General features: G+C 43.8%; 1 protein-coding gene across 3 annotated transcripts in view; it reads right to left on the reverse strand.

Annotated features, from left to right (window-relative positions):
* ANKS1A (ankyrin repeat and sterile alpha motif domain containing 1A) overlaps nt 1–12,879 on the reverse strand; it is a 287,821-nt gene that overhangs the window by 27,652 nt on the left and 247,290 nt on the right. For 2 of the 3 annotated variants that reach the window (XM_006882059.1, XM_006882058.1), the window contains exons 12-13: nt 10,205–10,271; nt 752–858 (exon numbers count right to left, since the gene is read on the reverse strand). In XM_006882059.1, the coding sequence (XP_006882121.1) occupies nt 752–858; nt 10,205–10,271 (174 nt within the window). Of the gene's footprint in view, nt 1–751; nt 956–10,204; nt 10,272–12,879 lie in introns of those variants that run through there. The other variant, XM_006882060.1, reaches the window with a different exon arrangement.

Here is a 12,879-nt window from a genome sequence, read left to right on the forward strand (position 1 = left end):
GGTTAGTTATGAAGCTTTCTGGAACAAAAGAACTACATTTGAGTCAATTCTGTCTCACAGTGACTCTACAGGTCAGAGCAGAACTTCCCTGCAGGATTTCCAAGACTGTAATCTTTACAGGAGCAGACTGACACATCTTTCTCCCACAGAACTATGGACTTTTTAGTTAGCAGCAAGCCCTTTTACAACTAGGATGAAGAACACAGAATTCTACCTCAGCAAAGTGACCAAACCTCCAAGCCACCAACTCAGCCTCTTCTTGGCTAGATGGGCTGGAAGGTTACAAGTACCTGAGGCTCTGTAGATACTCTCCACCTCAGGCACTGGGTCTTTCTTTTGGAAATGAGGCTTTTAACTTTAGTGAAAACTCACTTGACAGGTAAGCTTTGAGAAATAAAGGAAAAATCCAGCCTCTGTGATGAGAATCACCACAGGGAACTTGTGTGTCCTGTTCTGAAGCCTGGCTTGGAACAAGTATGCTTTGGTGCCTTGCTGTACAGACTGAGATCTGAGAGGGGTAACAGGGAGGTGCAAAGGGTTGTGGGGACACAGAGCTAAGGCAGTCTGAAGCAGACACAGCTTGGAAAGAAGGTACATGACATGAGGCTGCTTTCCTGGACATATAAGCCACTTCTGTTGACTGTTCCCCAGTACACGTCTATGTACCATTTCAAACTCCAGGAGAGGCCATTGGGAAAGCCCGTTTCCAGTGTGCAGCACCCAGTTCTGAGGGAGGCTCACAGGCACTTACCAGGAAGCGGACATCGTCAAAGCCATTCAGAAGCAACTTGCTCTCATACTGCTGCAGTCCAATCGACTCCAGCCACTCCCCAACGCTCTGCTCCAGCGTCCTGGAACCTGACGAGAGAGGAATCGGCAGACGCTTGAAAAGGGAAAAACCATTAAGACGGTAGCAGCGGCACTCAGAGGAAGACAGATGGCATTGCCACATCATGGTCATTACCATAAAGCAGTCAAACTATGTACAAAAGACCAGAGAGCAGCGGACACGCAGCTCCACTTCTGTGAACAGGCCAAGGACAGGGCCACCGGGCACTGCATACACACTTCCCAACCTCAGGTGCTGCTGACCACTCACACCCCGCGGGCTGAACTGCACCAAGGCCGTAGCGGCACATGCATGGTTGCTGCCCACAGGTCAGGGGAAGCCAACACCCCACAGTCTCCAGTCAGTTCCTTGTCACCGTTCATGTATTTCTGAAAGTCTGTCCCCGCAGGCACTAGGGGTTGGGGGAAGCTCCTAAGTGCCCTCAAAGCCCCGCTGCTCCTCTCCATGCAACTTCTGGGGCCCCAGCACTGTGGTGGGTGAGAGGCCAGTCTTGTGACTGCAGCACAGACCCGTCAGGAGAGGGCACACATCTTCATGCAGCTGAGGGACACAGGCACACAGCAAGGGCTCCGAGAGGGAAGCGGCGGCGGCTGTTCATGGAACGCAGCACATGCAACACAAGCAGCACAGGACATGGCATGGGGAGGAAAAGAGACTTTTACTTGTTTTCCCCCAGCAGTCCCGGAATAAGCAAACCATGGCCACGGCCCTGTGTGCTCAGAGGCTCAAGGCGACCAGGGGCCGAGCAGGGCGCACGTGCCAGGGCTGGGGGGCCCGTTTCAGGTGTGGCTCTGCTGTGACAACAACATCGCATCTCAGCCAGCAACTCGGCCAGCCGGGGCCAGGAGCCCGTCCACAGCTAGATCTCGGCAGCTTGTGAGTGGGGCGTCTCCTGGGCCAGTGAACTGTCTGAAGGGCTGCCTTCTTGGGCTGGGATATTCTTCAGAGGCTGAGCATTCATTTTCTTCCTCCAACAGTGGCTGCTCCTGTGACTCGCCTGCTCGCTCAGGTGGAAAGCAGGCAGGCTGATTCAGTTCTTGGCTACAGACAACAAAACTCAACCAGATCAAAGAAAGGGAAGAAGGAAGCGATCCTCTGTCAGCTGAGCTGTGGTGACTTAAATCTGTTCACGTTCTGTGCTGTCCTCTTTGGCTGAGTGATAAAGACAGTAACTGTCTTCTCGGGGTCTCCCGATATTGACTGTCTCCTTGAATGATGAGTAGAGAAGGGCGGACACCGATGTGCTGTGCTCCTCAGTTAAGACGGGGGTTGGGGTAGTGCAGGGAGGAATAAAGTTCAGCACTTCCCGGTAGACCTTGGATGTTCTTAGCTGAATGCCTTAACCCCCACCTACTTCTCTTGTCAGCCGATTCTGCTTCTCATGGTTGAAAACAGATAAAAGAATGAAAAAAGAGAAAGGGAGGAAAAGACGTATAAGGAAGGAAAAAGAAGATCCAACTACAAAAAACATCACCTCCAATGAACTCCTGACATGATGAAAGTCATGCTGCCATCCGTGGGCACTTTGGGCCCCTCCAGGCATGACAGTGCCAACTTGCTTGGCTATCTAAGAGACCTTCGTGACCAGCAGTCCCAGCTCCAGCCCCTCCTCTGTCCTCTGCCGAACTGATGATGGTCAGGGGACGGGTGTCTCCAGTGCACACTGCAGCAGCGCTCCGAGATGCTGAGCCTGGGGGTTAGCTGAGTAGAGGCTCTGCTCCAGGAACCTACGCGGCAGGCTCACATATGCCCACAAAGTCAAGGGTCCCTGGCTGCTGATTCATTTCTGCTTATAATCGCCCAGCTGGGCAGCTGTGGTCCTGTCTGCCGCCAGTAGATGTGTACGCTCACAGATCCGCAGCAGAATGCTTTGTCTAAAAGATCCTGGGCTCCACGCTGCCTGCTGCCGGTTCCACAGTCATTGCTCACTCTCATAATGCCTGGCCCTCCCCCTCAACCCCCCTCCCGCCCTCCTCCCTTCCACACTCAGGAAAATGCATCAGGGATCGGACATCAGAGAAGCTGCTGCTGCTGCTCTTGCTGCTGCTAAGAAAGAATGAGCCAGCGTCAGGCAAAATGACAGGTTTCCCAAGAACTGATGCGAGCTGACAACATGAATGAAAAGACAGAGACGGTCAAACTTTACCTACAGCTCAAGGGGCAGGAAACTGCTCTTCAAGGATTATCACAAAGGAAAAAGAAGGAGGTGTTTCTAGAGTTTTGACCAACAGGACAGTCAGAAGAGGGGACAGAGGAATGACCCTACCTCAAATGCACAGCCCATAGGTAAGTGTCCCCACTTGCCACTTCCAGAATCCTTGTGCCTCCTTGTCAAGAAAAGTAAACTGTGAGATGTAACAAAAACAGCCAATGAAATAAGGCTCTCACACCTGACAGTCATCAGGTGCACATGCCAAACACGTAGAAATAGACTTCTCTCCGGGCCTGTTAGAGGAGCCCAGGGGACAAAGAACTCATTCAGAACAGCCACCCACTCCCAATCTGGATGAGGAAGATACCAGAGGGGAAGGACCAAGAACATGGAGAAGCAGGCAGGACTGAATCTCAAACACAGCTGCAGAGAGATAAAAGCCATTTGTACGCATGGATAAAAATTCAGGAATCATATGCCACCATCTAAATATGCTGGCAGATATACATAGCCCATGAAGGTGTAGACGAGCACTGGCAAAGAATGGTTTTGTTTAAGAAGAGAACAGGTAACAGCTATTCAATAGCTAAAGTGGGCGCCTTTGGTAAAAGACTATCAAGTAATTCTTTTCTGCTCCACAGGCACTGGCCTTTGATGAAACAAACCAGAGTGGCCAGGCCAGTGGGAAGGCTTTTCCCTGAATGCTGAGAGTGTGAGGTGGCAGAGGGGTAAATTGTAAAACATGTCTGTGGAGATAACATGTATGATAACTAGCTCTGGTGATGGCAACACAGGGACCACTGTCCCCAAAACAGGACTGGACAAGCACTCTGGTTTTGCTTTTGAGAAGAGAAAACCATACAAGACCAGTTCCAACTGGGCCATCTCAGTGCTTAGTGAAGAACTGTGAGCAGGATGACCTGCTCTTGTGCTCAATTCAGGCCTTTTCTCCCAATCCTAAAACCTAGGGATAAGCTGAGCCCTGAAACTGACTACTCAAAATAAATAGTCATTTGGCTGTGGTCTGAGCTGGAGGATGCTGCTCCCTGAGACCCTGTGGAAAGCTTCCTCCGGAAGAACACGGAGTGCCACAGGCAGACCTGTCTGCCCTCTCCATGATCACAGCCTGGCAGTAGAGCAGACACTGAGCCGGGAACTCTGTAGCATGGCTCAACACAGTCTCTGTTCAGACAGCCCCCCTTCCCTTGGGCACACTCTCTTGCCATTCTTAAGATGGGGTAGGGAGGCTGATTCAAATCAATAACCGTTAAAAGTAGATTGTTCTCAACATTCAAAGAATCCCCAATAAGCCTAACTACAAATTTTTCCTCAGACTAATGACAGACAGACAATGGCATGAAGAGTGAGGGGTGGGGGAGGGAAGCTACCACAGAAACACAAAACTCAACGAAGAATAACTATAGTCAGCGAAACTGTACTTCAAGAATGATGGTGAAATGAAAACATTCCCTGATAGAAGCTGAGAAGTCTACATTCACCAGTCTAGTCCTACAAAAACACTAATGAGAGTTCTGTAGATGGAAGGGAAAAGATACTAAACAGTTATTTAAAGCTATAACACCTAAATGGAAGTCAAGTCACTGCTGCTGAATCAGAACCAACGTATAGCCAGCTGACTCTCCATAAGGTTTTTGGAGGCTATAAATACGACAAAAGGAGACTACTCATTTTTCTCCCATGGAGCATGGTGGATTTGAACTACCAGAGAGGCATGGCCTTTTTGGCTAGCAACTCAGCTCTCAATGGACTATGCCACCAGACATCCTACATAAAGAAACATCTCTAATAAGGAGAAATTCACGGACAAATATCTGGATTAGCAATAAAGTATTTATGCTTGGTAATTATAAATGTTTTGTCCATGCTTCCTTAATAACAAATATACGAAGGCAAGGATAAAATTAGTGATAACAACAAAAGGCAGAGGAGAGGAATGATATAGGTATAGAATTTCTTTAATGTCACTGAAGCTAAATTGGTACCAAATTACTTTGATGTTGTTGTTATGTGCCACCAAGTCACCTTCCAAATTACTTCAGAATGTTATAAATACAAGCTCTTAATAGTAAAATTCATGATTAACTGCTAAGAAACATGTATAACAGGAAAGGAGAAGGGAACCAAAAAGATAATAAACCAACAAAGCAAAAAAGCAAGCAGCACACAAAAGGACAAAGACAAAACTTAAAGTAATTTATTATCAATGAATACAAATGGACTAAATACTCCAAACAAAAGACAATGTGGGAGAACGAATTTAAAAACGAGGCAAAAAGCCACCTACCACCATCTTTTTTTGCTGTTTATAGAGATATACCTTAAGCTCAAGGACACAAAGAGGTTAAAAGGATAGAAAAAAGATATTCTATGAAAATAATAACCAAAATATACCTAAAGTGGCAATCCTAATATTAAAGTAGACTTTAGAGACTAAAATTGTCAGAAGAGAAAAAGCTGAACTTTATATTGTGATAAAAGGATCAATTAATCAAGAAAACATGACAACAAATACATATATATACACACACATACACACATTCAACATGGGAGCAACTAAGTATGTAAAGCAAACACTGATAAAATCAAAGGGAGAAATAGTATTATAATAATAGTTTAAGGAATCTTGGTGTTAAAGAATGTTAAGTGTTGGGTTACTGACTAAATGGTTGGCTGTCCAAAACCACCAGCTGCTCCAAGGGACAAAGATAAGGCAATATGTCCCCACAAGGATTAACAATCTCAGAAACCTGATGGAGTGTCACCATGAGTTGAAACTGACTTTAATGGTAATAGTCAAAATAATAGTTGGATACATGACAATATGTTACTTTCCATATTGGACGGAACATATACAAAGAAAATAGTCAATGAACTAGAAAACATGAATGATATCATAAACCAACTATATTTAACAAACATACATAGACTACTCAATCCCTGTTGTTGTTGTGTACCGTCAAGTTAGAACCATAGCTGACCTTCTAGAGGGTTTTCAGAGGCAGTTAATTGCATGGGAGGAGACTGCCCATCCTTCTCCCATGGAGCAACTGGTGGCCTCATAGCTTTGAACTGTGTGTCTTTACAATTACAGCATAGCTTCTTGCTACTAGGCCATCAGAGCTCCACTCAAGCCCTAGAAATAGAAAATATATTCTATTCCAATGGATATGGACCATTCTCAAGGACAGAAGACACTTCAAGTCACATAACAAGTACTGACAAATTTTAAGAGAACTGAAATCATACAAAACACTTTTTTCCCTCACTATAAAAGAGTGAAGCTAGAGAACAACAGAAGGACAATACCTGGAAAATAGATAAACATGGAAACTAAACAACACACCACTACTAAACTACCAATGAGTTACTTTCTTAAGGTCAAATTAAAATGAATGCACAGCATTCCAAAATTTACGGGATGCAGCAAAGGCAGCACTCTTAGGGAAACTTAGAGTAATAAATGCCTACATTTAAAAAAGGAAAGATGGCAAAATAACAGTCTGAATTGATTTGGTAACTCCAAGAACTAGAAAGAGAAGAACACATTTAGCCCAAAGTTACCAAAGAGAGGAAACAACAAGGATCAGAGCAGAAATTTTCAAAAACAGAAAACTGGGGAAGCAAAACAAAAGAATATTACAACTGACCTGAGAGTAAAAGTCACTTAGGACAGCATAATATGAACAACCGTATAGAAACAAAACTGGGTAACTCTGACGAAATGGACAAACTCTCAGACACACAGAGTCTTCCCAAACTGACTCAAGAGAAAATATAAAATCTCAAAGTCTGAACAGACTCATAAAAAATAAAGAGATCTTTATAGAAAGGAGGAAAGGGGAAGTGAGGGAAAGAGATTGAAACAAGGATCAAGAAACTTCCAATAAAAACAAGTTCAGGAACAGATGGCTTCACTGGAGGAGTTTTACCAAACATCAATTCTATCTAAACTCTTCCAAAAGACAGAGAAAGAAGGAACACTCGTAATTCATTCTATGAAACAAACATAACCCTGTTACTCAAACAAAATGAGTTACCTAAACACAACAAAATACTACTCAGCCGGTAAGAAAAATGAAGTCTTGATACATGCTACAGTATGGATGGAGCTTGAAGAGTGAAAGGAATCAATCACAGAAGGACAAACATAATATAACTTTACTTACATTTTAAAAAAATCAGGCAAATACATAGAGACCGAAGTTCATTGGTGGTTGCCAGGGATGGGGGTGGAGAGAAAAAGGGCTAATGGTGATAGGAAAAAAACACACAAAAAAACCCACCTCACTGATTAAGGGTAAATGTGCACAGGAGTTTACTGTAATTGCTATCAGAAAGTTTATACCTATAAAAAGTTGAATTTGCAAAAGCTGCATGAAACATACATAGAACAAAAATGGAGGGGGGAAAAAGTAGCTGCTTTACTATAACCAAATGCTTCATGGGATTTGGCTCCTTGGTTTGGAGATTTTTTGGGTTAATGTTTCATGGGACATTCCAGTTAAATCGCCTGGGTGCTTCTGGTCTATACTCATGTAGTACCTGGAGTCTTAGACGCTTATAACTGGCCATCCAAGGCACAATAAGTGGTCAGTCTCTATTTACCTGGAGCAACAAAGGAGGAGAGTCAGGGATAGGAGGAGAAAGATATGAAATGTGCAGCTAATTATGTCCATGAATAACTGCTCCCTTTGCCACTGGACCAGAGGAACTGGATGATGTCTAACTACTATGACTGAACATTTTGCTCAAAGATTCCATAGAAGAATCCTGATCAAATGCCAAACAGTATTTCAAACTGTCATGGACTTTAGACTTTCTGAAGCCATAGGGAATTAATGATCCTTGAAAACTACTACCTTGAGATAATCCTTAAATTATAAACCAAAATATCTTCTAAAGTTTTACTAAAAATGGGAAAAGGCTTGACTTTTTTGTTTTTTAAGTCTGTCTTGAGCATTATTCTCTTTTAAGAATCATCTATATGGGACCAAATTGACAATATATTCAAAAGGTTAGATTTGACACTTTGAGGGCAGTGAGTTTGGTAATGAAGAATTCACATAATCAGGGTGAGACAACCTGAAGGAGGTATACAACTTGAAAAATATAAACAATGTTCCTAAATTGGATATGAATAAATGAACTGAATTGGTGTATATTTTCCTTTAAATAAAATTTAAAGGAAGGAAAAAAAAGGATTAGATTGCTGATATTCAGAAACCCAGGGGTATAGTCAGATTAATGCTAACAACTTAGATGGATTTGAGGAGTATGAGAAAAGGGGGAAGAAGTGGTGGGTGGAATCAGATACTCTCAAGGACAGGCAAGTGAAATTAGGCTCCTGCTCCTTGGATATAGAGGGGCACATGGAAGTAGAAAGTGGCTTCAACTATACTGACTACTATTTTTTCCATTCCTGGCTGTTTCCACTGTGCAGCTCTGGAAATGGCAATGGTTTCAGTCTTAAACATGTATTCTCAACAAATGCTTGACTCTTGGAATAGTTTGCAAAACAGTTCCTGCAGCATGAGATTGCCTGACCAAGTGTAAGCAACTGCCTGGAAACTGATGCACAAACTCTTTTTTTTTTTTAATTTTTTTTACTTTATTATTTTTGTGTACGTGTACCGTCAAATCAGATCTGACTGGTACAGGAGGATATTGTCTCTCCTTCCTCGGCAGAGCATCTGGTGGGTTCGAACCGTGTGCCTCTGGGATTGTAGTTGCAGCTCCTTGCCACTAGGCCACCGAGATCCCCAACAAACTCTTGACCAGATGAGTCACCTATGAGGACTCCAGCATAATCCAAGGCTGACAGAGACAAGTCAAACCCAGCTTAGGCCTCTTTACTAGCGGCCTAGAAACAAAGTTGCTGAGGCAAGGTGACTCCAGATATCAGATCTGAGAAATGGTGGAGGGAGAAAAGATGTTCCTATATCCTATGTTTTCTAAGTAAAGATATTGAGGATAGAAACAAATATAACTATCATTTACTAATCACCCCTGTAGCTCAAGTGCTTGTATATATTACCCATCCACAATAAACCCTACGGTTAGTGATCCCTAGGGATCATTATTCAAATTATATGGATGGTATCGAAGGGCTCAGAGAGATTAAGTGACTTGTCAAAATTATATATGCATTTAGAGGCAAGATATGAACCCAGGGCTGTGACGTTCCAAAGCCCATGCTTTTTCATTTATGACCAATGGCCTCTGCAGTTCCTTTCATCCTATTTGCATGTTCTCTTCCATCCATCAAAACTTCTCCTTGGGCATGAGTGCATGGAGGAACCAGAGGCGGCACCTGAGGCATACAAATCAATCCTGGATGGAGCATCCTGAATGAGCTAGGAAGCCACCCCTTCAGTGCAGAGAGGCTTTTCCTCCATGTGGGGAGATGCCAGGCTCCCTATAGAGTTGCTTTTCAGCCCTGGTGACCTAACTACCTTCAGGTATTTGGAGGAAGTTCAGTGTTCCTCAGAGAGGTATCTTTAAGCACTTCTTCACCTGATAAGGAAATCCAATCACAATCTTGTGTTCAAGTGAAACAGTTCACTGGAATATTATATCTAGCTTCTCTTGTTCCAAAAAAAAGAAACAAGAGACAGGCTTTACCCTAGGGCTTAGTTAGCAATGAAAAGACTAGCCAAAGTAGGTGAGGTATAATAGAGTAAAAATAAGTGACTAAGTAAACTGAAGAATGGAAAAACAGGCGCATGGAGATGCAAACAATGCCAATCGCTCCAAATGACTCAGTATCCATTCAAATGAGAGGTCACTGATTTAACCCAACATTCTGGCATCACTGGGGATCAGGCAAACACGTACCATGTTCTCCCAAAGAGACAGCCCCAGGGACCCCTGAGAAGCCGGGAGACAATCACTGAAGTAACTTCAGTTTAAGCCAACTTGAGAAAACCAACACCAACAATTATTAACAATTTTTCATGTTTTTAAAAGTCCTAATAGGCAGCCTAATTGTATTTGTACACTTTCCCCTCCAATGGTTTTAAAACTCCGAAATTTCTTAGCTGAGGTTAGCAACTACCAGAGTGTGACATGATCTGTACTCACTCACTCCCTAACTGGCTGTCTTCTGTGTTAAAGAAAAACCTGAGCCAGAAAAGAACCCAAGGTCTATGTTCTACAGAGAAAATAGCTGATAGGTACAGTACCTGAAAACTTCTGCTGTTCCTGAGAAAAGTCAATCCCTTCTCCGATAGAACTCATGATTTTCTCAATCTGAAAGAGAGGAAAAGGAACAAAAAAGAGAGGCCATCAGGCTACAGTTATACATCACCAGCTCACCATCTAAGTCCAATGGGCACTGACCTCTGGGTAGCTTAGATGATCCCCAGATCCAGCACCATCCTGCAAGGTGTCAGAACTCTGCTGCTCAGATCTACAAAAGCCCTTCTCTTGTCACACAGCCTTAATGGGGTCTGAAGTTGTGCTCAGAAGGAACCTGGCTGGTGAAAGCCTGGGTTCAGCTGCTAAAAATGCCAGAGCCTCCCTCTCCAAGGCATTTATGTGTTTCTTACCTCCCCTCCCCCAGCAGCTTCCTCTCCATCCCCCCACCCCAAGCAGAGACTGGGAAGAAGAGGCAGGAGCAGGCTAGACTAGGCATATTTTGCTAGTGGTCCCAGTTATTCCCCTGGAGTAGCTCTTTTTCCACAGGCATAAAATTCCATCAGGATAGAAAGGAGAGACTTTGACAGTTTGGTTCTGTGCAACACCTGAGACCTCAGAGCAGTGCCTGGGAAAGAGTAAGCATTTGGTAGCTATTTGACATATTGGTCCAGAACGCGAGGACGATTTCTAGAGTTCGGCAAGCACAGCACCTGCACAAAGAATCCAGCCCCTGTGCAAGTCAATGTGGGGTGAGCACATAAACCTGAATGAAATGATGGAAGATGAATGAGTGAGAAGGGTCACAGACCCCCACCTTCCTTTAGGGCACACAGAGAGAGTTCTTAAACCATCCAAATGTCTCCAGCATTACCCCCTGCATGGACCACCTGTCCCAGCCATCTGGCTTTGGTCACTGTGGGCCAAATCCAATCCCCCACCCCAGGAAACCTGGCCAGGGCAGAGCCAGGCAGGGTTGCCTGTCTTCTATTCCCTCCCCCTTCCTCCTCTTTCTTTTTGAGTTGCGTGATAATGAGCTCATTCACTGCTCTTTTTCCAAAGAGATGAAAAGAGGACCTTTTGTACCAGGGTTTAGATGCTTTTTTCCTCTAAGTGCAAGTAAGGAGCCTGGGTCTGACAATCAGAAAAACAACAGCTTCCCAGCCAGCATCCAGCTGGCAGGCAAAGACAGTGCATTTGACACCTAGCACTAAGCACACAAGCAGGCACCACCTCGCCTTGCAGCCAGGAGGTGGGGCCACAGAATGACTGTTGTTTAGGCTGCCTCCCAAAAACAGATTACTAAACCCAGGTCTAACAGTAAACAGACTATGTGGCTCTACTTAAGGACTCTAGCAGCCCAGAGGCAGGCCCCTGAAAAAAAATGCAGAGCTGCATAGTTCCCTCCAGGCCATCCTCAGCTCCACTGACCTTGCCCATCTTACTTGCAGCATGGAGGAAGGGGAAATGGGGATGGGGAGAAGGGGTTGGGCAGAAAGAACCAAGATAGATCTTCAAGTAATTAATTGGAGCACTATAGGGGAGTATGTTAACTCTCCAAAAGCTTTAGTTTTAAATCTATAAAAACAAGGATGGCTACGTCTCCCAACTAACCAAAGACCATCTCACAGTGAAGTGCAATGAAGGTTAGTTTGCTTTCCTCTTCCCCTACGTTGCCCAGAATGCTTCAGTCTCATAAAAGCAATTTTAAAAGTGTTTTCTGTTTTCACTTATACTTATGTTTTGAAAAGTACAGCTGCATGGTTCAAAAGATATGAAAGTCTGAGAAGTCTCTCTTCTATTTCCCAGCTGTCTACTTCCCCTCTTGAGGTTAGTAGAGGTAAACGTCTCAGTTTTAGAAGTCCAAGATTGGTGCAAATATTTAAGTACTTCCTTGCTAGGTAATTACCAGCTGATTGGTTAGTTTGAACCCACCTAGAGGCACCCCAGAGGACAGGCCTGGTAATCTGCTTCCATAATCCCTTGAGAACTTTATGAACAGTGCCTAGGGTCACTGTGAGTCAGAATCAACCACAGCAACTAATTATAACAACAGGTCTGTTCTATTCACATAGGCAATATATGATGCTATGCACCATGCTTTTTCAACATTTATCTTGTAACTTTTTGCACATTTTATAAAGAATGCCCCCCCTTCTCTTTCAAATGGATGAAGTACAATAATACAATATAAGGGTATACCATAATTTCTTTATCCAATCCCCTACTGACAAAAATGTGCATAGCTTCCACTCATTTCACATTCTAAAAGTGTAATAATGGAGGCCATTCTACATACACCTACGGACATATGTCCAAGAGTATCCAAAAGATAAATTTCTAGTTTTGGACGGTTTTTTAAAGGAAGAGAATCTTAGGAGTTAACAGCAGGAAACTCATAGGACTCAGCTTCCACCTGTTACAGAATGAACTATTTCCCACCAAAATATATGCTATGAGTGGTAATGAGTTATACTGCCAACCCAAAGGCATACAGTTTGAATCCACCAACTGCTCTATGCCAAAAAGATGTGCAATTTCCTCCCATGCAATGAACTGCCTCTGAAAACCCACCGGCGGGTCAGCTATGAGACTATTCCGTCTCCATGGTACAATACAATAATAAGTGTGGAATAAGCATTGGTGGTACAGTTGTTAAAATGCTCATTTGGCTGCTAATCAAAAGTCTGACAGATCAAAAGACTCAAGCAAGACCCACACC

The sequence above is a fragment of the Elephantulus edwardii genome, unplaced genomic scaffold (assembly GCF_000299155.1).
Source record: "Elephantulus edwardii isolate Elephantulus edwardi_28Jun2011 unplaced genomic scaffold, EleEdw1.0 scaffold00017, whole genome shotgun sequence".
Taxonomy (NCBI): Eukaryota; Metazoa; Chordata; class Mammalia; order Macroscelidea; family Macroscelididae; genus Elephantulus; species Elephantulus edwardii.